The sequence below is a fragment of the Malania oleifera genome, chromosome 4, assembly GCF_029873635.1.
Source record: "Malania oleifera isolate guangnan ecotype guangnan chromosome 4, ASM2987363v1, whole genome shotgun sequence".
NCBI lineage: Eukaryota > Viridiplantae > Streptophyta > Magnoliopsida > Santalales > Ximeniaceae > Malania > Malania oleifera.
The window spans coordinates 8,413,463-8,439,242 of NC_080420.1; the positions used below are offsets into that span (position 1 = coordinate 8,413,463).

General features: G+C 36.5%; 1 protein-coding gene across 2 annotated transcripts; it reads left to right on the plus strand.

The window, feature by feature from the left end:
- The first annotated feature begins 19,709 nt into the window (after positions 1 to 19,709).
- Positions 19,710 to 25,049, plus strand: LOC131153605 (protein DETOXIFICATION 40-like). Of its 2 annotated transcripts, none has more exons than XM_058106023.1 (7): positions 19,710 to 20,089; positions 21,019 to 21,650; positions 21,749 to 21,805; positions 22,430 to 22,668; positions 22,750 to 22,868; positions 23,170 to 23,256; positions 24,701 to 25,049. In XM_058106023.1, exons 1-7 carry the CDS (start codon positions 19,748 to 19,750, stop codon positions 24,767 to 24,769), a joined length of 1,545 nt encoding a protein of 514 aa, XP_057962006.1. In that variant the 5' UTR covers positions 19,710 to 19,747; the 3' UTR covers positions 24,770 to 25,049. The 2 variants fall into 2 exon arrangements, with proteins under 2 accessions (XP_057962006.1, XP_057962007.1); XM_058106024.1 differs by lacking the exon at positions 19,710 to 20,089 and adding an exon at positions 20,708 to 20,763.
- The last annotated feature ends 731 nt before the right edge of the window (positions 25,050 to 25,780 follow it).

Genomic DNA, 25,780 nt, shown 5'->3' on the forward strand with positions numbered 1-25,780 from the left:
GGTTTACAAATAATTTAACAGTAACCAGGTATCAATCATACAAATACCGTATAATAATAAGAAAAATATTTAATTCAATTAAAAATTTATTTCATGATCAACAAGTTAATGGTTTGTTAAAACATGCAAAATGGGTAGTCTATGTGCATCTCTAAATAATAATTTTAAATTCTTAAGTAGGTATAATCGTATCCTACTTCTTTACTATAAGATTTTTTTTAAAAAAAAAATTTGGGGGTGGTAGGAAGGGCTTATATATTATTCTATTTAATTGGTAATTTAGCATTTATTTTTTGTTGAAGGGGTTTGCTCAACCCTGCTCATCTACTAAGGCAAGTTGAGTTGCTTGATTTTGATGGGATTGATCCCGATCGAATAAGTTGGTTAAGTCAGTTTTAGATTCTTAGGGTTTGATTTTGTTTTCCCCAAGTCTTAAGTTGGAACCATGGTATTCCTCCGTCATAAGTGAAGGGTTTGCTAATAAAGATAGGAGATGTCACCCTCTTTTTTCAAAAAAAAAAAAAAAGAAGAAGATTTGATTTTATGTACACTCAAATTAGTAAATTGTGCTATTTTGATCCCGTTGGATACAATTGGTCAATCCAATCCACATTTTAAAACTATGCCAATTACGTTAATTAAATTTTGCCTAATTAATCACATTCTTGAACCATAAGTAATTTTGAAATGTTTAGTGGCTATTGTTGGGTCCAGCCCACAAAAGGAATAAAAAAAAAAAGGGGGAGCCCATGTGCCAAAAAGCCCATAGGCAGCTTGTGTTCTCCTTTGGGTGCTGTGCCACAACGAAAAAAAGAAAAGAGAAAAAAGGGGCAGCATCAGTTGTTGCTGTGTGTGGGAAAAACACTCATGGCCATCTTCATCAATTCGACAAACGTCCTTCTACGGTTTGTCGACGAAGGTCCCATTTCATCGACGAATTGTGTTGGGTCAAAGGGGTTATAAATAAAGTTTTGTTTGCTTCTTCATTAAGAAAACATAATTTCTCTCTTTCTTTCTCTCTCTCTCTCTCTCTCTCTCTCTCTCTCTCTCTCTCTCTCTCTCTCTCTCTCTAACCCATGAGCCCTTACTCCTTCTCTCTTCGATTTGTCGCTGTTCGTCGTCCAAATCGACGATTGGAAGCCGCCATAAGGATCTAGGGGTGTTTCTCTACAAGTACAGTGAAACAAATTTCTGGTCTGGGCTTTCTAGGCACCACTCCAAAATCAGGGTAAGTAGGGTATTTTAGGGTTTTATGGTTAATTTGGAGTATATGAGGCCTAGGAAATGCTTATTAGGAAATATGATGTGAGTTGAGTTGATTAATTTAGAGAAAATGTAATTTAAGGGTTTTGATCTTCGAACGCCGCAAGGCATGGATTTAGGGTTCATAGTAAGTAACGTAAGAGGATTATAATATGTCAGTTAATTTTTAAATATAGACCGATTAAATTGCATATATGATTTTCTGAACGAATTGAGTATATAAAAGGGTGGTTTTGTGTAAGAACTCGACCCAGGATAGGTGTATTAAATAAATAAGGAAAGAGAAGGAAAATTAAAAAGGGTAAAATCAGCAGGGCTTGTCGACGGGGCTTCTCTTCTCGTCGATGAAGTCCCTTGTGCAGATCGTCGACAAGGATCGGTAGTTCGTCGATGAGGAGATGCCGAGAGATTTTGGGAAATCCTAAAATCTCAGGCTCGTTGATGAGTCCACCTTAACGTTGACAAAGTCCCTTGTCCAGCTTAGCGATGAGTCTCAGTAGTTCGTCTACGAGGAAATGCCGATGGATTTTGGGGAATACTGAAATCTCAGGCTCGTCGACGAGTTCACCATGATATCGATGAACTTCCTTCTGCGGCCTGTCGACGAGGAAGCCGTCTTGTCGATGAGTCTATCTGGGTCAATTTGCTTATAAATATCTTTTAGCTTTACTTAATGACGAAGAAACCAAAAACCTCTCTCTCTCTCTCTCTCTAGGATTTCGGGCAATCGGTTGTCGGAATCAATGATCCGACGTTGCTATGTGGATCAGGAGAAGAATCTCTACATTTATAGAGGATTGAAATTTTGTTTCGAGGATTTTTGGGTTTTGACCCGAAATCGAGGTAAGGCTCTAAATTTGTTTTTGTTTCGATAGTTCTGTAGAGAATAGTATTGTAAGGAAGTATTGTTCTTCATTGTTTAGGTTTTGCGAACTCGGTTCGTAGTTTTGGAGCCATAGAGTTTGTATTTTGGTTTTCGGGTTAAGTTAAGGGGATTCTGTTTATATCAATTATATTTTGAAATCAAAATTGGTAAACATGTAGTTTACGATTGTATGTATGTTTTGACTACTTATTTGGAAAATCTGTCAGGGAAAAATACGGGATTTTTGGGTTACAGTTTTGGAAAAAATTGGGGGTTACGGGTATCATCTCTATTTTTGTTGAAAAATCGTATGTTGTATAAACCTGTAGTATTGAGATGACCGTAACTGTATTTGTATTAAACTGTATTCTCGAATTGAAAATGATGTCATTTGTTGTATACTCAAATAAGTGTGGAATGAACTATTGTATGTAAAATGTTCCAGGTTTTATAAAACAACTGTGACGGCTAATTACTGTAAGCTGAGGGGTATAGGAACATGAGTTTCAAAATTGTTCCAGGTTTCGTGAAATTTGCCACGTCTTGGCTAATTACTATTGGAAAACACCATGTCTCGGCTAAATACCATGGGTAAGAGTGTCCGGCTCTATATCCAAAGGTGTGAAATATCGCTTGTTTGTTCCAGTTGGTCATCGATGGATGTGAGTGGACACCGTATTAGTAACGATATCGCTGTGGGGCTTCGGTTATTGCAGGGTATTGGGTGCTTGAGTGTGACAACACTGACCGTATGTTTGGTATCGTATGTATTGGAACTAGATTGCGAAAATAATGGAACTCTATCATGTTATGTTTTATGTTGAAACAACACTTGTATGCCACACACTGATATAACCTATTTTCTTCCTTACTGAGAGGTGTCTCATCCCAATTATACAAATGTTTTTCAGGTCCTTCGTGTAGTGACCCGAAGAATAATAGCATTTTAATAATAAAGAGGGAGAAAAATGGAAACAGAAATAGAAGAAGGCCGTAGACTTTGTCGACGACATTACATTTTGGAGAATATAATAATTTCAAGAAAATTGCCAAGTTTCGTTGACGAACACAGGGTTTCGTTGATGAAGGTCTAAAGGATTTCGTCAACAAATACAGGGCTTCGTCGATGAGAAAATTCTGAGAGAAGGTTTGGGCTACTCTGAATTTCGTCGACAAATACAGGGTTTCGTCAACGAATTTACTGAAGGATTTGTCGACAAAGTGACATGTCTCGTCGACGAATCTGACCCTATAAATAGCTAAAAACCGGATTTTTATTCACTTTTAACGCTCCTCTCTCTCCTACGACAGTCTCTCCCTTCTCTCTTCGATATCGGTCCCTCTAGTCGTTGGATCAATGATCTGAAGCAGCTACGACACTCCTGGCGAAGTTCTCTACAAGATTGCCGGAGTGGATCGTTGGGGAAACGAAGTAGGATTTCATCCCAAATTTAGGGTAAGGTCTTTTAGACTATTTTTGGCCTTATGATAGTTATAAGAAACGATGTGGGCGATGAAATACTGATATTATGTTCTGAAAAATATTGTTTTCAGGGTGTTTTGTAGGAGGCCTTGCGGGTGTTAGGCTAGTATTCCATAGAGGCTTCCCAATAGTCAGGTAAGGGAAATATGCTATGTTAGGTATTTTTAAAGTATTATACAGTTTATTAAATGATGAAAAGTATGTATTAAAGTATCGTGTGGCTTGTGAATATGAATGTAGTACGAAAATATGTTTTATGATATTTCAGTATGTTGATTTTACGATATTTCAGTACCATGATTTTATGAATCTCAGTACCATGATTATACGAATATTAGTATTATGATTATGCAGTTTCAGTGATATGATTATACAGTTCTCAGTATTACGATGTATGAATTACAGTACAGTTTATGCAGCATCATGGTTATTACGATTATTTCAGAATCATGGTAAATCAGATAGTTGTATATAGAAATACTTTATATAGTATCAGACCCTGTTGGACTATGCAGCGACAGAGCACGGTACTGTTACTATAGATATTATGTTACTTTATGAGTGCAACCACCTATTTAGATATACGTGGTAAGGTCAATCACCTAGGCTCTTGAAGAGGTTAGGCTCCCCATCCAGATATGGGTTGAGGTGGGCAGATTGACAAATGGAGTATAGTGATTTATTCCTAGTTGGCTAGTCAGGGTAAATCCCGCCTATGGGCCGCACAACCCTGTCATGAGGGGGTAAGTCATGACACACAAATAGCCACAGGGAACATTTTCAGTTATTATTATTATTATTATTATTATTATTATTATTATTACGTATTTACAGTTTTACAAAAACAAGGAATATACTTATGTATAATAGAAGTATTTTGAATAGTAACCTACAATACTATTATGTTAAGCAACATGGAAAAAGGGGGGGTGAATTTTATTACTTATACTGTACTTACATATTCATTTATACATGTTTATTTGAAAACAGATTTTCATGGTATAGTAGCTCATTTGCCATACCCTAGTAATAGCATATTTCTTCTTACTGAACGTTGACTCATCCTAGTGTTGAAACATTTTTCAGGTGATCCAGGTAGGCGAGTAGACCAGGCTCGCAGATAGAGGGGCTTCAGTAGTGCCCTGTTAGTGAAGTGAGTATTATGAAGGATTTTTGTATACCCTAGCTAGTTGAGGGTGTTTTTGGGAACAGTGATATGTGTATATTTTGGGGGAAACATGTAGTACTCTGGTATTGTATTGTATGGTATGATATTGTATATGTTTACATATGGTCATATTTATGTGATTTCTGCTTCTTGCTGCTTAGGTTTATGGTTGGGTTTACCCCAGTGTGGTATCAGAGCATGTAGATTATCATAGTATATATATATATATAAAACCAGTTGATTAAGCAGGCAGGTCGTTACACTTCGAGTAGCCAAAACTAGCGTCTTAGCATTCGGGAGCGTGATTTTTGGTTAGCTGCCTACAATACTTGTGTGAGTACTGATTTTGTAACTGGGTTATCATGGTTGGGTTTTGTAGACACCTGGGGTACGTTATGTATTTTGGAGTGTAGACTCTAGTTATGTATAGACTCTGGTATGGTACATTGTATGTATTAGAAAGAATATTTCTGCTGCGTATGTGATGTGTATGTATGTGTATGTGAATGTGTATAGGGTATAGGTGTACCCCACGGGGTCGGATCCTCATTCAGTGTAGTATCATATATGTTTTAATTGATACAGAGGCATGTTAGGTTACTAAATTCACAACTCGGGCCCATCTGCGGGTTTGGGGCTTGACATTTTGACTGTTATATGTTTTGGGAAAAATTTACGTAATTAGTTTGAAATCTCCTATTTTCTATAAAATAAATAGTTTAATTGTGTCGCATGAGAATAATTTCTAAATGGTATATATGGGTAGAATGTTTTTACTGATAATACGAGATATGATATGACGGTCGGGGGCCGAGGGTTAATAAATGACAGATTTTATATGAAATGAGAAATAAGCAGTTTTTATTATGTAAATTGCCATATATGATTCTAGAGCCCTGTGGATATGAAATGTGATGTTATGAGCACAGTACCGTAGCTATATGTTGGTAGGGAGTGCAATCACACTGGGATGATAGTGTGAAGATGGATAGACGATTTGGTGACCTGGGCCACAGTACTACTCCGAGGTTTTTACCGGGGGGTCCCATTCGAGGCAGTTTTCGGATGACCATAGGTAGACGCAATCGTACTTACTACCTTTACTAACTTAGCTATGGTTGGCCAACCATATGTTGAGTCCAGCCTTCGAGCCACACAACCCGTCATGGGTGGAAGCATATCGTATAAGTATATGATCGCGTGACGACACTAATATAGCAGTCCGGGTTCTATCTTTTATACGTATATAGGAAAATTTACTATAAAAGGGCTATATCGAGCCGATAGTTTATTATTCAGAAAATGTATTTTCAGATATACAGTGTAGTACAATTTTAAATGAAATTTCATGCTAAAACTCTCCTAAAGCTCATTCTTGCTCACACCTTTGTTGGAGGGATACGATTTGAGATTTAACTTGTATAACTTGCTCTGTGTTTGAGAGTGTTTTTGTATGCAGATATCCATTCCTTTCTACTAGATATTTTAATGGTTTAAGGTATTGTTGAATCATTGGACTAAGCATAGGTTGTTGCTTGGAGAGGTTTCACTTCCTAAAAAAGAGGTTTGTTATTGTAAAGGTTTTTGTTCCACCCGAAAGGAACAAGGTATAGTGAAATCCTTAGATGGTTGACCTAAGGCGAGGACATAGGCCGGGGTAAGTCGAACCTCGTAAAAACAGTGGTGTCACTCTCTTTCCCTTATTCTCTTTAAATTCCAGCAAAAAATATAAGCTGCATGGATATTGTAATTCTTTCAATTATAAAAACAACGCATATTGGAAGTTAAATAAATCAAAGCCTAATTTATTCTTGGGCTTGCAAAAACCGAAAGGGAGTACATTGGTTAATCAATTTTGTGCGGAAATCATAAGGGACTACGTTGATTAGTTAACAACCCAGAACCTATTAGCTGAAGGTTTATTTAAATTCTGATATTGAAAAAAGTGTTTGGATGTTATTTTAATCTTCAGTTCAAAAGCCAACTACAGGAATTGCACATTCATATACAGTGTAATAACCTAGGAAATTAATTAGGGTCTCATCGACGAACACAGGAGATTTGTTGATGAGAACACATGAAAATCTTGTCGACGAGGACACGTAGCATTGACGAGAAGATACCGAGAGGGGGTTTTTGGCAATTTGAAATTTATCGACGAAGGGTTCAGCTTCGTCGATGAACTTCCTTCAGGGACTTGTCGGCGAGATGATGTGTCTCGTCGACGAATCCGAGGCTATAAGTATTCTTAAAATCGGATTTTTGCAGAATTTTGGTGCAGGAGTTTCCCCTTTCTCTCTCTAAACATCTCTCTCCCTTTCTCTCTTCAATTCCGATCATCGAATCGAAGATTTGAGGCCACCACGATGCTCCTGGTAAAGTTCTCTGCAAACCTATTGGAGTGGATCGTTGGTGGAAGTGATTTGAATTCTATTCCAATTTCAGGGTAAGACTTTTATTCAGAATGTTGCTTTACCATAGTTATAAGAAATGTAGTACATGGAGAAATATTGAAGTTTTATTCTAAGGAATGTTGTTTTCAGGGTGTTTAACAGGGAAATCTGCGGATATAGTACCAATTGTAATAAGGGCTTTCCAATGATCGGGTAAGGGAAATATGCTATGCTAGTTAAAGTTGAGATTATTACCAGTAAAATATAGTATATGTTCGTGAGTATTTAGAGCATGAATTTACAAGGTTTTACAATTATGTTTAATGAGTTTTAGTCGTGTGGCATGAGAATATTGATATAGTATAGAGTTTACACAGTTTTTTTTTACAGAATTATGTTTATATAGTTTCTACAGTATCGTGATATACAATTTATACAGTTTTTAGAATACCATGATTTACAATATACGTACAGAAACCTATACTTTACATCATTTTTAGAATACCCTGATATGCAGATCTCATAACCATTACATTCAGTTATTTCAATTAATAAGACATTTCAATTATTTATATAATTCAGTTATTTAGTTATCTCAGATATTCAGTTATTACAGTTTATTCAATTCAGTTTATACAATGTTATGGTTATTTCAGTTGTATCAGAATCATGGTAAAACAGTAAGATAATCGTATATATAAGTATTATATAGTATCAGACCCTGATGGACCATTACAGATTAGTTTATTGCTATATTCAGTTTAGAGTGCAACCATATTACTTAGATAGTATGCGGTATTCAGTAGTCGATTGTGCCTACGTTGTGGACAGGCTCCCCTTCAGATAAGGATTAAGGAGGCCGCTCTGACTGTCGGAGTTCAGTTGACTTACCTTGGTCAGCCAGCCAGGATAGGTCCCGCCTATGGGCCGCACAACCTTGTCATGAGGGGTTAAATCATGACATACATGTATCCATCTAGGGAAGTTTTCTCAATTATTATACATATACTCAAATTTACAGAAATAATAGATGTAATTATGAATATTAGAAGTATTATGAATAGAAAATTTATAAGAATAGTTATGTTAAGTAACATGGGTACAATTTATATTGTACATTATTTATACATGCTTTCTTAGATTCAGTTATCGATGGTATTTCTAAATCAGATTCTATAAATATATAACTCATTTGCCACACACTAGAGATAGCATAATTCGTCTTATTGAGCGTTGTCTCATCCCAATGATTTAACATTTTTCAGGTGATCCAATTAGGTGAGCAGATCAGGCTTGTAGATAGAGGGGGCTACTGTACTGCCCCATCAGTAGGATGAGTATTTTTGGGAGGTTATTTTGTATAACCCTGGTTTCAATTTATGGTATTTTTGGGAACAGTTGTGTATATATGTTTTGGAAATTGTTTAGACACTCTGCTATTGTAATGTATTTATATGGTTATGGTTTTATGAATTCAGCTTCTTGCTGTTTAGGTTGTTGTTGTAGCACAGTATTCATAAGTCCTATCTGGAGCGAAATATCGGTTGACTTATAATAATAGGTTTCGAAGCAATGGAATTTCCTAGTATATATGTAAAAAAAATCTTTATTAAATCAGGTCGCTACAGTTTGGTACCAGAGCCTAGGTTATTAGGTTCTGTAGATTCTAGAGTGCAGTGGAAGCAATACCACAATATAGGAAATGATTGAGGTTTTGTTTTGTGATCTGGGTACAGGATCTCCGTAGTGGTTTCTATGTCTTTCCTGGCCTGGGGTGACGATTTCAGGAAAGCCATAGTAAACTAATGTCAGGTCGTGTGTCTAAAATGCAGAATTGGATTTTGAATTAAGGTCAGGGAAGGTAGTTAACTGTGGATATAGTATTTTAGTTGAATGAAATAGAATGGGTTTTGCTCGGGAGATAGGTCTTTAAAGTGTGTTCTTTGTTTTCAGGATGGACTTGGGAAGTAGTGGTTCGAACGCTGGGGGAGATGGACCAGGACCATCCAACATGGGTGGTGCAAATACTGATGCAGTATTGCGCAATATTACCCAGCAGATCGTAGTTGCATGATCGAGCAGTTTACGCGAATGAAGCCCCCATCTTTTGTAGGAGAAGCTGACCTGATTATGGTTGAAAATTGGGTCTAGGACATTGAGGAGACGCTGACAGTGCTTCCATGTACGGACGAATAGAAGGTGGTATTTGCGGCGTTTAAACTGATAGGAGAGGCGAAGCGCTAGTGGAGATTAGCACGATTGATTGAAGAGCAGAAGCTGGATCTAGTGCCGGTGACGTGGGATTGATTTAAGGAGCTATTCTTCGAGCGATATTTCCCTGCTATCGTTCGGAGCACAAAGGCCATAGAGTTTATGTACCTAGTTCAGGGGCAGATGACAATATCTCAGTACGCAACTCGATTTATTGAGTTGTCACAATTTGCCCCATATTTGGAACTAGAAGAAGAGAAAAGGTAAGGAAGTTTGAAGAAGGGTCGAGGCAGAACTTGTTTGAGCAGGCGATTGGTTTTCGGGCTCAGACATTTGCGGAGGTCGTAGATAAGGCTGCGATTATTGAGAGTGGCATATAGAGGGGTACTGCAGCTCAGAGTCAGAGAAAGAGGTCCACACCTTCGAGTTTTCAGGCAGAGTCCAGTCGGGGGCCATGGAGAGGAGGCCGTGATAGGGGAGATCAGAGGCAGGCGGCAGGACCTCTTAAGAATCAGGGTATGGAGACCTTCCCAGTATGTCAGTCGTACGAGAGACGACATTTGGAGGAGTGCCAGGTAGGGAGAGATGTTTGCTATCGTTGTGGGGGACCCGACCACATGGCACGAGCATGCCCAGGACAGCCAACCCAGGTCCCAGCTCCTAGACCCTATCAAGGAGGTTATCAGGAGCCACGTGGTGGCCAGCAGAGGAATGTAGCCTTGGCGAGGGTTTGTGCTTTGACACCGGGTGATGCTGAGACTGCCCCAAATATAGTGACAGGTACTTTTACTGTTCTATCATATCAAGTTATTGTTTTGTTTGATTCAAGTGCTACTCATTCCTTTATCTCTGCTACCTATGTCAAATTTTCTAGAAATGAGACCCAGTATTTAGATGTGGAATTGTCAGTTGCTACACTATCAGGGTCAGTGGTGCATTGTCAAAGAGTGCTCAGGGGTTATCTAATAGAAATTCAGGGGAGAGTGTTATCAGCTGACCTGATCGTATTAGATATGTGTGGGTTCGATGTAATACTGGGTATGGATTGGTTAGCAGATAATCACGCTAGTATTGATTTTCAGAAAAAAGAAGTAATTTTTAGACCCCCTGGCGAGCAAGAATTCAGATTTGTGGGATCATGTGTACGTGCTTCATCGCAGTTAGTGTCAGCCATGCAGGCGAGCAGACTTCTCCTTGACGGAAGTCAGGAGTTTATGGCTTTTATAAAGGAGGTGTCAGGAAATGAATCAAAACTTGATAGTTCACTAGTGGTAAAGGAATTTTCAGATATTTTTCTAGAAGAGCTACCTGGGTTGCCTCCTGATCGCGAGGTAGATTTTGCTATAAATTTACCTCCAGGGATAGCGTCGATCTCTAAGGTTCCTTACCGTATGGCTCAAACTGAATTGAGAGAATTAAATGATCAATTGCAATACTTGCTGGATAGGGGATTTATACAACCCAGTGTATTGCCGTAGGGAGCTCATGTGTTGCTCGTAAAGAAGAAAGACGGGTTTATGGGGATGTGTATTGATTACAGGGAGATAAATAAGGTTACTATTAAGAACAGATATCCTCTACCCCATATAAACGATTTTTTTATCAGCTCTAGGGTACACGAGTGTATTCTAAGATCGACCTCAGATGAGGTTATCATCAAGTGAGGGTAAAAGCAGGGGACGTTTCGAAGATAACCTTCAGGACTAGGTATAGGCACTATGAATTTATCGTTATGCCATTTGGTTTGACAAATGCCCCAGCTATGTTCATGAACTTGATGAATAGAGTTTTTCACCAGTATTTAGACCAGTTTGTAGTGGTTTATATTGATGATATACTGGTTTACTCGAGGAATTTTGAGGATCATGAGGTGCATTTGAGGCAGGTACTGCAGACACTTAGGGAGAAGAAGTTGTATGCCAAGTTTAGTAAATGTGAATTTTGGCTAGAGAAAGTATCGTTTCTGGGTCACGTGATCTCAGGGGATGGTATTTTTGTGAATCCCAGTAAAATTGACTCGGTGGTGAATTGGGCTAGGCCGAAGAACATTCAAGAAGTCGGAAGTTTCTTGGGATTGGCAGGCTATTACTGTAGATTCGTTGAGGGGTTTTTAGCTTTATCAAGGCCTCTCACGCGGTTGACCAGGAAAAATGCCAGATTTGCATGGAACAATGAATGCGAGCAAAGTTTTCAGGAATTAAAGTAGCGGCTCGTCACTGCACTAGTACTGATGATTCCATCTGGAGGTGATGGCTATGTAATTTACAGTGACGCATCTTTGAAAGGGCTTGGTTGTGTGTTGATGTAGCATGATAGGGTTGTAGCCTCCGTCAGTTGAAAGAATATGAAAAGAACTACCCTACTCACGACCTAGAACTGGCTGCAATGGTACACACACTAAAGATTTGGAGACATTACTTGTATGGTGAGAGATGTGAAATATTTTCTGATCATAAAAGTTTAAAGTATTTTTTCACACAAAAAGAGTTGAATATGTGGCAAAGGAGATGGTTAGAACTCATTAAGGATTACAATTGCACCATCAGCTACCACCCAGGTAAAGCAAATGTGGTGGCTGATGCACTGAGTCGTAAATCAGGAGATACAACGTAGTTAGCAGTAGCAATTCAGCACCCAATTCAGATGGACTTGGAGAGGCTCGACGTGGAATTAGTGGAGGATGATTCTCAGGTATTTATTGCCAGTCTTGTAATTCAGCCTACGCTATATGAAAGGATTAAAACTGCTTAGGGAAATGATCCAGAATTAGCAGAGGTAATAACCCGAGTACAGGATAGTCAGCGAGAGGAATTCAGCATTTTTGACGACGAGGCTATGAGATTTCGCACCAGATTGTGCTTGCCTATGAATGATGATATTAGGAGAATGATTCTAGAGGAGGCTCACAGATCGCTATACACAGTTCATCCCTGTAGTACGAAAATGTATAGGGATCTGCGAGAGTATTTCTGGTAGAGTGGTATGAAGAGAGAGATTATAGAATTTGTGCAGTAGTGCTTGATATTCCAGCAGGTTAAGGCTGAGCACCAGAGGCCAGCAGGATAGCTGCAACCATTCTACATCCTTGAGTGGTGGGACCACATATCCATGGATTTTGTTACTGGGTTATCGCTGACACCACATGGTCATAATGCCATTTGGGTAGTTATGGATAGGCTGATGAAAATAGCTCATTTTCTACCCATTAAAGTCAGCTACCCTATGCACAGATTAGTAGAAATTTATATTCAGGAGATTGTTCGACCCCATGGAGTACCGGTATCTATAGTTTCAGACCGTGATCCACGCTTTACATCACGATTCTAGAAGAGCTTGCAGGAAGCTTTGGGGTCTCAGTTAGAATTCAGCATCGCTTTCCATCCTTAGACAGATGGTCAGATAGAGAGAACAATTCAGATACTTGAGGATATGTTTTGAGCGTGTGTATTGGATTTTGGGGGTAGCTGGACACAGTAGTTGCCATTAGTGGAGTTTGCCTACAACAACAGCTAGCATAGGCATGACACCATATGAAGCGCTATATGGTAAGAGATGCTGTTCTCCTTTATACTGGAGTGAACTTGGTGAGAGACGAGTTTTGGGACCATAAATTGTGCAGCAAGCGTATGATAAATTCTGACTTATTCAAGATAGAATCAGAGCAGCATAGAGTCGGCAGAAGAGCTACACGGATACTCGCCGCCGAGAATTGAAATTTGAAGTGGGGGACCATGTGTTCTTGAAAATAACACTAATGAAGGGAATCATGAGGTTTGGAAAGAAGGGTAAATTGAGCCCTAGGTTTATTGGTCTATTTGAGATACTTGAGAAAATTGGGTCAGTTGCCTATCGGCTAACTTTACCACCAGCTCTATCCAAAATTCATAACGTATTTCATGTTTTTATATTAAGGAAATACGTCCCATATCCTTCCCATATTATTAATTATGCGGAATTAGAATTCAGTGATGCTCTTATATATGAGGAAGCTCTAGTGCAGATCTTAGATAGAAAAGAGGAGGAATTGCGCAGTAAAAAGATACCACTAGTAAAAGTCCTGTGGAGGAATCATGCTGTTGAAGAAGCTTTTTGGGAACTTGAAAATGAAATCAGACAGAAATACCCCCACCTGTTTAGTAGGTTACAGTAGTGATGTGTAAGTTAAAGTAATGATAATTTTATTTTGTTTAGTATAGTGTAATTATAATATAGAGTATAGGATATGTAGTATTTTGGTTTTGGGGGAATTTTCTTTTATAGTTGTAATCTCCTAGAACTTTGAATGTAACCACGATATTCCTCCACCATAAGTGAGGGTAAGTAATAAAATAAATAGATTGTTTGTCTCTATGGGATGATGTTCATCAAAGATAGTAAATTTCAAGGACAAAATTTTATAAGGAGGGGAGAATGTAATAACCCAGGAAATTAATTAGGGTCTTGTCGATGAACACAGGGGATTCATCGACGAGAACACATGAGAGTCTCGTCGATGAGGACACATATCGTCGACGAGAAGATACCGAGAGGGGGTTTTTGGCAGTCTGAAATTTTTCGACGAAGGGTTCAGGTTTGTCGACGAACTTCCTTCAGGGACTCGTCGATGAGATGACGTGTCTTGTCAATGAATCTAGATCTATAAGTATTCTTAAAATCAGATTTTTGTAGAATTTTGGCGCAAGAGTTTCCCCTTTCTCTCTCTAAACATCCCTCTCCCCTTCTCTCTTCGATTCCAGCCCCGTTTCTCACCGGATTGATGATTTGAGGCCACCACACCTGGAAAAGTTCTATGAAAACCTATTGGAGTGGATCGTTGGTGGAAGTGATTTGAATTCTATTCCAATTTTAGGGTAAGGCTTTTATTCGGAATTTAGCTTTACCATAGTTATAAGAAATGTAATACACAAAGAAATATTGAAGTTTTGTTCTAGGGAATGTTGTTTTCAGGGTGTTTAACAAGGAACCTTGCGGATATAGGACCAGTTGTAATAGGGGCTTTCCAACGATCAGGTAAGAGAAATATGCTATGCTAGTTAAAGTAGAGATTATTACCAGTAAAATATAGTATATGTTCATGAGTATTCAGAGCAGGAATTTACAAGGTTTTACAATCATGTTTAATGAGTTTTAGTTGTGTGGCATGAGAATATTGATATGGTACATAGTTTACACAGTTTTTTTTTTACAGAATTACGTTTATGTAGTTTCTACAGTATCATGATATACAATTTATACAGTTTTCAGAATACCATTATTTACAGTATACATACAGAAACCTATACTTTACAGCATTTTCTGAATACCCCGATATGCAGATCTCAGAACCATTACATTCAGTTATTTCAGTTAATAAGATATTTCAGTTATCTCAGATATTCAGTTATTATAGTTTATTCAGTTTAGTTTATACAACGTTATGGTTATTTCAATTGTATCAGAATCATGGTAAAATAGTAAGATAATCGTATATATAAGTATTATATAGTATCAGACCTTGATAGACCATTACAGATCAGTTTACAGGGCACGATACCGTTACTATATTCAGTTCAGAGTGCAACCACATTACTCAAATAGTATGTGGTATTCAGTAGTCGATCGTGCCTACGTTGTGGATAGGCTCTCCTTTAGATAAGGGTTGAGGAGGCCGATCTGACTGTCGAAGTTTAGTTGACTTACCCTGATTGCCTAGTCAGGATAGGTCCCACCTACGGGCCACACAACCCTATCATGAGGGGTTAAATCATGACATACAATTATCCATCTAGGGAAGTTTTCTCAATTATTATACGTATACTCAAATTTACAGAAACAGTAGATGTAACTATGAATATTAGAAGTATAATGAATATAAAATTTATAAGAACAGTTATGTTAAGTAACATAGGTATAATTTATACTATACATTATTTATACATGCTTTCTTAGATTCAACTATTGATGGTATTTCTAAATCAGATTCTATAAATATGTAACTCATTTGCCATACACTAGCGATAGCATAATTTGTCTTATTGAGCGTTGTCTCATCCCAATGATTTAATATTTTTCAGATAACCTAGTTAGGTAAGCAAATCAGGCTCGTAGATAGAGGGGGCTATTGTACTGCCCCATTAGTAGGGTGAGTATTTTTGGGAGGTTATTTTGTATAGCCCTGGTTTCAGTTGAGGGTATTTTTGCGAACAGTTGTGTATATATGTTTTGGAAATTGTTTAGACACTCTGGTATTGTAATGTATTTATATGGTTATAGTTTTATGAATTCAGCTTCTCGCTGCTTAGGTTGTTGTTGTAGCACAGTTTTCATAGGTCCTATCTAGACCGAAATGTCGGTTGACTTATAATAATAGGTATCGGAGCAATGGAATTTCCTAGTATATATGTAAAAAAAATCTTTATTAAACCAGGTCGCTACATACAGGGCTGCTGAATGTTGCAAATAAAAAATTAATTACTTGTGTTGTGGTTGTTTTGCTTGAACAGTTAATTAATTGGTTGTGTTTGTTGTGGTTGTAGATTGAATAGAAGAAGTTAGTACTTGTGTGGATTGTCTAATTAAAAAAAATATAAGTAGTCTTTAAAGGATTGTAAAAAGTCAAGAACTCTTAAAAAGACTATAAGGAATTTTAAATAACCCAATTCACCCCTCCCTCTTGGGACTATACCTTAAGTTTCATATTCATTTTATAACCGTTGGGGTTCAGCACCCAACGTAAACCTTCGACAGTTTTCCCCAAACCGTCAATGGTTTCCTCAGGCAAAAAACCATTTAGCTCTTTGCCTAAAATTGTTGATGCACTTGGCCAAATCGTTGATGATTTGCCCTGTTTCTTCATTAACTTGATATTTAGGTGCATGAACGAGGTTTAAACCCAACAACCAAGTCTTTAAAAGATTACACTATTAATATGATTTAAAACTTATCCCACATAAAAATACATTTGAGTATAGGATATTTTGGTCAAATTCTTTGTTTTGCCTTTGAAAATCATGAGTATTAAATTTATGACTTAGTGAAATCCTACCTCCTCTTATAAACTAGTATGCACATGCAATTTGCTCAACTCTTTCTACATAAGCTTGCCCAAATCAGAACTACAAGAGTTACGAATATTTCCTACCTCAAACACTCTCTTATTACATTATGTCTTTTTATTTGCTTTGTTGGTTGTGTTTGAGTTCTTTCGAGTGATTGTCTACTTTAATCTTTCATTCTTGAATGTCCACTCGATCTTTGTTTATGAGAATGTTTGCTTGATCTTTGCACAAAACCCGTATCTGTGTGATTTCACCACTTTTATGTGTCACAACTTAGTATGCAAAGATTAGTTTAACTTCAAACCACTAATAGATTGTTATCATCAAAATACAACAATTAGAATCATGTAGCCACTTAAGCTAATAGAAAGGATGCTCAAATAACCAAGGAACCCAAAAATTGAGGACTCACCTTGGTTAAAGTACTTAAAGATTAAGAACTTTTGATTGGGGTGTTCTAGGATCACCTCAATCCAAAAACCCAAAGACTTACTTGGTTAGAAAAACCGAGGTTGAGATCTACAAAAAAGAAAAGAAAAAGGTTGGGGGGTTTTAGGGATCATCTCAACCCAACAACTCAAGGACTCACCTTTGTAAGAAATGTCAAGGTTAAGGTCCTCAAAAACAAAAATGAAAATAGAAGGCACCCGCGCGCGCGCGCGCGCGGGGGTGGGGGGGTGTCCAATAAATAAATAAATATTTTGGAATTAAATTGGAAAGCCACCTCAGGAGGCTAAGTCGAGGTTTTCATGAATTGAAATCACCGTTAGCACATTTCTTTACTTGTTTATACTTATATAATTTTCCTTCTTGATTTGGAGAAGATTAGATCAACGTGCTCAAATGAATTCCAAGGAATATGTGTATTGGAATCGAATAAAGTGTTTAATTGAAAGCAAATGAAACCTTTATCATTCATTCCCCCAAACTTGAAAATATCTTTTAGAGCTAGGGAGTGTGGGCATGTGATGATGACAAAAAGTACACCTATGAGGGGAGTTGAAAGGTTAAGAGAATAAATTGTATCCTAAGACCCTTTATTACGAGTAATCACAAATCAACCTACCCATGAATTAGTAATTCTAAAAGTCTTGAAGATCATGCCTATAAATGGGGAAGAGCTAACTTAGTTCAGTACGCAAACATTACTACTATTTTATTATTACCAATTCAAGGTCTCTTCTCTCTTCCGATTTATATATAGGAGTGTTATCCCAGAGTACACCTTGGGTTTTCCAAACATTGCCTATCTTATTTGTCTTTCAAGGTATTCGATTATGATAGTTTATTTTTGGATAATAATATAAATAAAAATAAGAAGGAAACTCATTTTTATTGTATCTCCTTCTACACTAAATGCTATTAAAAATGGAAGTTTGTCTAAATATAATTAAAAAAAAAAATATTACTGATGTGTAAAATCAAATTTTTGTTCAAAAATTTGATTTGTATAATATTTTCTAACTTTACTTAATAAATTAATGTAAATATATATATCTATTTCTTGATATTTTTCTTTCCTCCATATAATATATCTCCAGTTCAAAACAAGACCATAATGATTTTGACTTTTAACTTATAGCCTGACCGACATTAAATTGATATTTATATTGAATTTAAATAAATTATAACATACAATTATATCCAAAAATTCAACTCTAGGGTTCAAAATTATGCTCCCAAATGATGTAATAGCATGATAATTATAGATTTTGTTTATTTATTTATTTGTTTTAATTTATGGTTTTGAGCTTTGACTGGCTGTTGGGGGAAAGAGTGTTGGTCTGGTCCTCTACTTGTACTCGCACTCTGGCAGTGGTGATGCAGAATAGTCACGGTCCTGTGCTGTACTGGCACTCTGGCAGTGGTGATGGGTGCGTAGGTTAACCATTTTTGGGCATCCATAGAAAAACCTTAAGAAAGAAAAATAGGGGTTAAAGTGAAAATACGAGGAATGGTGGGGGTGTCTTTCGCAAAAAGCAAAGCGCGCTTTGCCGATTCACCGCTCTTGACTCGAGGCCCCGCGTGTCCGACCACGCTATCGAGTTTCCACTTCCGCCCCCGTAATTTTACCCAATCAAGCCGTTGCGCATTGTCGTCCTCTCTTTAAAAAAATAAAAAAGACAACACAATCGTCCACATAGCCCATCACAATACTTAAATAGCATCCCCATACATACAAACTTCTGCTTCAAGCACACGCAATGAAACAGTGGAGCAAAATCCAATCCAAAAAATAATTTGATCTATGGATAATACTGTCATGGCAGAGGTTGTAATGCCACAGACATCATTACTGCAGGGCATGGAGGGAAGGTTATAAAACGTCTATATCATAAAATAGATTTTCGACAGAATGAAAAAATGTATATTGTAAAATTGTAACCATAGTATACGATTCTAATCAAAATGCATACATTTGTCTCATACACTAGATGGTGAGAAGAGATATACTTTACCTCTCAGAGGGGTTATAATTGGAGATACCATTATTTCTGGTACAAAAGTTCCTACAAAAATGCGGTTAAAATAATAAAATAAAAATAAATAAATCGGGTTGCTGACCGGATCACTTTCAAGCCATTTTTGGTTGTTCTTTCTTTTTTGCTCCAACCAACCCTTTTGGTAACAACAAAACTTGAAATTTTCAATTCTCAAACTTCATTAAAAAAACCCACCTATACAAAATGTTAAGAAAATTTAAATAATACTGGGAGCAAAAGATAACTTTTTTAATGAGAGATTGAATCAAAATTCACTAGTACTCCTACTTTTTTGGACAAAAGAAATTGATCTTGTTTCTAATTTGACAAAATGACATGAATTTTTTCTTAGGTTTTAAAAAATATCATTAATTTTTCTTTAAATTTGACAAAAAAATACAAATATTTTCTCAAAAGATTTATGTTTTTGTAAAATATAAGGACATATTTGAATCTTTTTATCAAACTTTAGGAAAGATTTTTAAAATTTTTATAATTTTTTTAAAAAATTTGAAACCTTAAGAGAAGTTGGTGTTTTTTTATCAGAAATGTCAGTTTTGTTTCCTATTTTTTATTTGTATAAATTTAAATAGTAACATGATATTTTATGATATGCAGGTGTTTCCAAATAGTTCTTTCATTTTGATGTTTGATAAATTTTGATTAATAAATTAATTTTTATAACTAAATCATGGATGGTCAGCGTCAACCAACATTCAACCCAAGAAAGAGTCACGTGCCATATATAAAACTTATTATTATTGTATTTTTTTTTTCTTCTTATGTATATATAAGCTGATCGATCGTCATAGTGAGAGCAGAATAGCTGTATTATCGGTCATCAATGGCGAGTGGAGTGGGTTCGCGCAGGGAAGAAGATCAGGATGAGCAAATGAACGAGTCTCTGTTGCAGACCAAAGGGAGGTCGCCGGCGTCGCTGAGCTCCGCCCTGGAGGACGTGCTGTCGAGGACGGAGGAGATGTCGTGGGTGCGGCGAATGGCGGTGGCGACATGGCTGGAGCTAAAGATCCTTTTCCGGCTGGCGGCCCCCGCCGTGGGAGTGTACATGATAAACTACGTGATGTCGATGTCCACACAGATCTTCTGCGGCCACCTGGGAAACCTAGAGCTCGCCGCCGCTTCCCTCGGCAACACCGGCGTCCAGTCCTTCTCCTATGGCCTCCTCGTAAGCCAACTCCCTACTCAGACTAATATATATGTATATAAAATTATCCTTATCATTTTTTGTGGAAAAGAAAAAATTTATTAGATGAATTATTGATCTAATGACCATTCGAATATATATGTTGGCTATATAAAATCTCACCCATTTGAGATATTTAAAATTTTTTTTTCTAAGAAATTATTAAATATCTTATTACTAACTTTTGTATTTGACTATGCTAGATTATGATTAAAAATATATATAGACTTTGCAGAGTCAAAATAAATAGTTAGGTTGAAATCTTTTTGATTTCTACATGCATAGGGGGTTTGCGGAATTGAATTTTTCTTAATTATTTTTAAATGGTGACATATTATGTATATTTAAAAAGAGAGATGGAAAGAACCTAACTTTTAGAGTTTTGTCACTTGTCTTTATATATAGAGGTTCTAGGCCGCTATAGTTTTATCCTGTTTCTCTGTTGTTTTCTTCTAGTTTTAGAAAGTGTAAGGATAAGAGAGGCAGAGGGGTTTGGAAATTTTTGGAAGGTGGGTGGGGGTTTGTCCTTATCTTAAAGAGAGAGAGAGAGAGAGAGAGAGAGAGAGAGAGAGAGAAGAGGTTTTGGAATCAAGCCTCCATCGACCTTTGATGAGTGAAGAGAAAAAAAAAAAACCGATACTATGAGCCCTGAGAGGGTAAAAAAAATTACAATACAATTCTTCCTTATACTATTTAGAAGCCACCAATTATTAGATGTCATATTAGTATTCAAATCCATAGAAATCAGATATAGAGCATGATGTAAATCTGAATGTTTTGGATTTCACATCATTTTCTAAAATTCAAAAATTAATATGATATTTCGGTGAATTTTAAATCTTATTGTGAATATTTCTGCCCACCATGTGTTCGAAAATTAAATTTTCATTTTCACTTTTTTTGGGATGCAGCTAGGAATGGGGAGTGCGGTGGAGACACTATGTGGGCAGGCTTATGGCGCCCACAAGTATGACATGCTTGGCACGTACCTTCAAAGATCAACCATCCTCCTCATGCTAACTGGGCTTCCCCTCACAGTCATCTACATCTTCTCCCGCCCCATCTTGATCCTCCTCGGTGAGTCCCGGTCCATCGCCGCCTCAGCTGCCATCTTCGTCTACGGCCTCATCCCTCAGATCTTCGCCTACGCCTGCAACTTCCCCATCCAGAAATTCCTCCAGGCCCAGAGCATTGTCGCCCCTAGCGCCATCATCTCCGCCGCCACCTTCGCCCTCCACCTCCTCCTCAGCTGGCTCGCGGTCTACAAGTTGGGCCTCGGCCTACTGGGCGCAGCCCTCATCCTCAGCCTCTCCTGGTGGATTATTGTCCTGGCCCAGTTCGTCTACATTGTGATGAGCGATCGGTGCAAGCACACTTGGAACGGGTTTACGCTACAGGCATTTACTGGGCTTTGGGCCTTCTTCAAGTTATCGGCGGCCTCGGCCGTGATGCTCTGCCTGGAGACTTGGTACTACCAGATCCTGGTTTTGCTTGCTGGGCTTCTCAAGAATGCTGAGATTGCTTTGGACTCTCTCTCCATTTGGTAAGGAGACAAGCCCAGTAAGCCCATTCTTCGTGATTTGCCTGAAAATATTTATTTTATTTTTTAAAAATGATTATGAGTTCTATATATTTATGCAGCATGACGATTAATGGATTGGTGTACATGATTTCAGTGGGTTTCAATGCAGCCGCAAGGTTGGTCATTCAAATTATTCTTCCTTCATTCAATTTTCACATAGCATTTAAAATAAAATTTATCAATATTATATTTTGAAACACAACAATAATAACTAAATCGAGTCTTAAATCTTATTAGGTGGGGTCGGTTATATGAATTCTTTTCTGTCAATTTGTACGATCATAGACAATTTATTTCGACAAATTTGAGACTATTAAATCCTTACTTATAACATTTTAAGTTATTTAAAGTCAATCCCTACCCTTTCTACTGCACTTCATTCTAACCAATTTACTTTTCCTCACTGGTGCGCTATGCGGCTGACATTGTAAGTGCCTAAATCATTTTAATCGTTTCTTCCTTACTTTATTTTCCATAGGAGTTCAACTTAATTTACCGTGAATATGTTCATTTCTTAATTTATCTTTTACGTTATACCACTTATTCATTGAAGTATTCTCATCTTGGCAAAACTTTTACTTTTTGGATATATTGTTTTTAGCCGCCCAACATTCTGATCCTTATAATATAACTGATTTTACAGCTATTTTATAAAAATTCTAATTTTAAGGGTATTTTATGATCACAAAGTATAATCGAAGCATTTAGAAATACAAGTTGATCTATATATATATATACAGTGTAAGGGTAAGCAATGAGCTGGGAGCAGGACACCCTAGAGCTGCAGCATTCTCGGTGGTGACGGTGACACTAACCTCTTTGGTAATTTCAACAATATTGGGCATTCTTGTTCTCGTATTACGCCATGTCATCAGCTATGCCTTCACCAGCGGAACCACCGTTGCCGACGCCGTCTCTGATCTGGCTCCCCTCTTGACCATCACTCTCATCCTTAATGGCGTTCAACCTGTTTTGTCTGGTAACTTCTTTATTTATTTATTTATCAATCTTTGCCTATTTGAATTAAAACATGTTTATATGTGAAGTTTGCAAATGGAAGGTGTTGCTGTTGGGTGTGGGTGGCAAGCTTTCGTGGCGTATGTAAATGTGGGATGTTACTACATCATCGGCATTCCATTGGGTGCACTCCTTGGCTTTAAGTTCGACATGGGAGCAAAGGTATGCACAACTTCAATTCTCACCAGATAATGTATGCTTATCGGCAGAGGATCTCGAGTTTTATGTTTCAAGAAAGTTCTTGAAAAAATAGTACATGTATATATCGAATCTAATATAATTTGTCACATGACTATAATGCTTAAGCTTCCAAGTTTTACATTCTTCACTGGAGTCCACCATCATATCTTCAGTTGGAATATCGCTCAAGATATGAAACCCTAGAATTAGAGTATCTGTGGAGTTCTGGTTTAGGCAGTCCAAGTAAGAAATGAAGTATGATGGTGATTAGGGTTTTATGCAGGGAATATGGTCGGGGATGATTGGGGGCACAGTCATTCAGACGCTCATCTTATTGTGGACCACTTATCGCACCAACTGGGATAATGAGGTAATTAAGTCCAACCCCTATAACTACTACATGTTAATTTTTACTTGCAATTCTTTTCTAAGAAAAAAACCAGAAGCTAAGTCCGACCCATTGCTAGTTTTATGGCGGGGTTTTATATTGGATTTTAATTTTTCAACTTCGTTTGGAGCTTGAGAAATATAAATAATTAAGAAGGACAAATATAAAGAGAATATAATTTTTTAATTATAAAAAAATTATGATAAGATATACATATAATATTTTTTTATTATTTTACATGCCATTAACTTTTAATTTTATTATTCTTTTGTTATTTTATCTACATGAATTTAAATATGCAAGTGTTTGAGTTTGAAATTTTTTTTTTTTTTTTCCTTCCCTTTTCCTCCCTTTTAAATAATTCAAGTCCAAACTAAGACTTACCCAATGTTTGAACTTATGTAAATTTGAATAAAAATATAAAATATAATATAAAATTATATTGAATTATATATAAATCCACACGAGTACAAGAGACCGTATTTATGTTCCCTAACACAACTTTAAACCTAGTTTAGAATTTAAAAAACATTAGAAAAGAAAAAGGAAAGGAAAAGATGAGAAAATAGAAACTTTTTCATATTTGATTGTAAAAGTGGGGAAGAAAAAGAAATTAATAGACCAATAAACAAAATTTTGATTACTCTTCTTGATTTTTATTAGTAATCGTGAAATAAAATGCAATAAGAATAGAATGAAATGAAAATTTAAGTAAAGAATAGTTGATGCTGGGTTTATGAGGCCTATCTTGATTCTCAACATTTAGTAACCATTGAGAAATCAAACGAGTATAAATAATCTAATCATTGGTTTATTTATTTATTTATTTATTTAAAAAAAAAAAGGCATCACTTTATTTTAATTTTTAAAAAATAAAATAACGGAAAGGATATTTTGATTTCTTAGAAAGAAAATCATAAAAGTTAACTATAAAAAGTGTGGTGTTTTGGTGGGAGAACCACAAACCCGTCTTTTAACCTCACAAGAACTCTTGAAAATATTCTCCTTGCCCCCATTGGACGTGCCTATTTCTCTCCCTCATCACGTGATCCTTTTACAAACCTCCAATTGAGGGGAAAGGAAATTGCTTTTAAATTTAAATTACAAAAGAAAATATAATATTTCAGTGTTTTTTAAAATGACCGACCGCTTGAAGTAGCTGATCGAGAGGTGAAGGGAAAGAGGTCGATATCACTTGGTGAAAAACTTTATTTTCTCTTTAAAATAGTTTCTTCGAATTTTAATATTTTCAATCAAATTATTATTTATTTGGTCTAAAAAATTATCATAAAAATAGTTAAAAATTATATAATAAATTTAATACCATTACACCTTATTCTATTTTATTCTTATGTTAAACATGAAATGAATGGGAAGAAAAATGTAAAATATTGTTTTCTGTAATGTGGGTGTGATGATTTTTCAGGTGAAAAAAGCTAAGAGCAGGTTGGACACATGGGAAGACAAGCAGGAGCCTGCAGCTTTGCAAAATTAAAATTAGTAAAATAAGGGGGCAATGGTTGTGTAGTCATGAGGTGCATGCACTTAGAGTGGAATCCCCATCATCAACCTCAAGTGCCTGATTTACTTATGCTCATCAATTTTATAAATTTTGATTAGAAAAGTAAAAAAAAAAATTTCTATTCACTACGAGAGAGAGAGGGAGAGAATTCAATGACCACAATTTATTTAGTTCTATGTTCTTAATACTATAATTGCTTGTAGCATGAGCTTTTTGTGATATTGTTATAAATATATTTTTAAATTGATTTATCTAGTAGTGGTAATTAATATAAAATATTTGTACTAACAAAGAGTGATTCACTTAGTGTAAAGGAAAGGACGGAAGATAGATAGTCTTGAAAGAGAGGTATGTCTTGGGTTCAAATCCTGTCAGTTGAGTGCATATCCGCGATTTACATCTAACACCGGTGGAGGGCACTATCGGCGTATGCGGGGTTTGGTGCCGAATCAGGGGGTCCAATTGGGCTCGTCGGTGGTAGGAGTCCCTCGTTACCAAAAAGAAAAGAAGATGTTATTGTCTATGTCATGATCTTCAAAAATTATTCACTCGATCTAACTAACCAATAAGCAATTTGTGACAAGCCCACTTTTATTTAAAGATATAATGATCCTAAAGAGATATAAGTAACTAACAATAGAAGCAGGGGTACTCTTCCTTTATAATCCACATTGGTGCAACCAAATACAATGTTTGATGCCAAGTTTTTTTGTAATGACATACAATTTTTTTTTTTCAAAGACAATAAAAACAATTCAATGAGACTCTTTGTACTATTCCTTTTTATTTTTGTTTTTTCTTTCTTTCTTTCATCAAGTTAATAAAACTTACCTGATCATTGCTACCACCAAAGTTGCACTTGTAAAAAAAAAAAAACGTAAAAAAAATAAAATAATTTCAAAATTTCCTTTGAAATGATATATACTATTGTAAAATCAAATTAAAATTTCAAGAGATTATGTAGTAACTAAAAATGTATGTTTT

What these genes read in the sequence shown, in the direction of transcription:
- LOC131153605 (XM_058106023.1), top strand. Translation starts at nt 19,748, where the DNA reads ATGGCGAGTGGAGTGGGTTCGCGCAGGGAAGAAGATCAGGATGAGCAA. An exon ending in CCTTCTCCTATGGCCTCCTC is followed by an intron (nt 20,090 to 21,018) that starts GTAAGCCAACTC and finishes TTTGGGATGCAG; the next exon opens with CTAGGAATGGGGAGTGCGGT. An exon ending in AGTTCGACATGGGAGCAAAG is followed by an intron (nt 22,869 to 23,169) that starts GTATGCACAACT and finishes GGTTTTATGCAG; the next exon opens with GGAATATGGTCGGGGATGAT.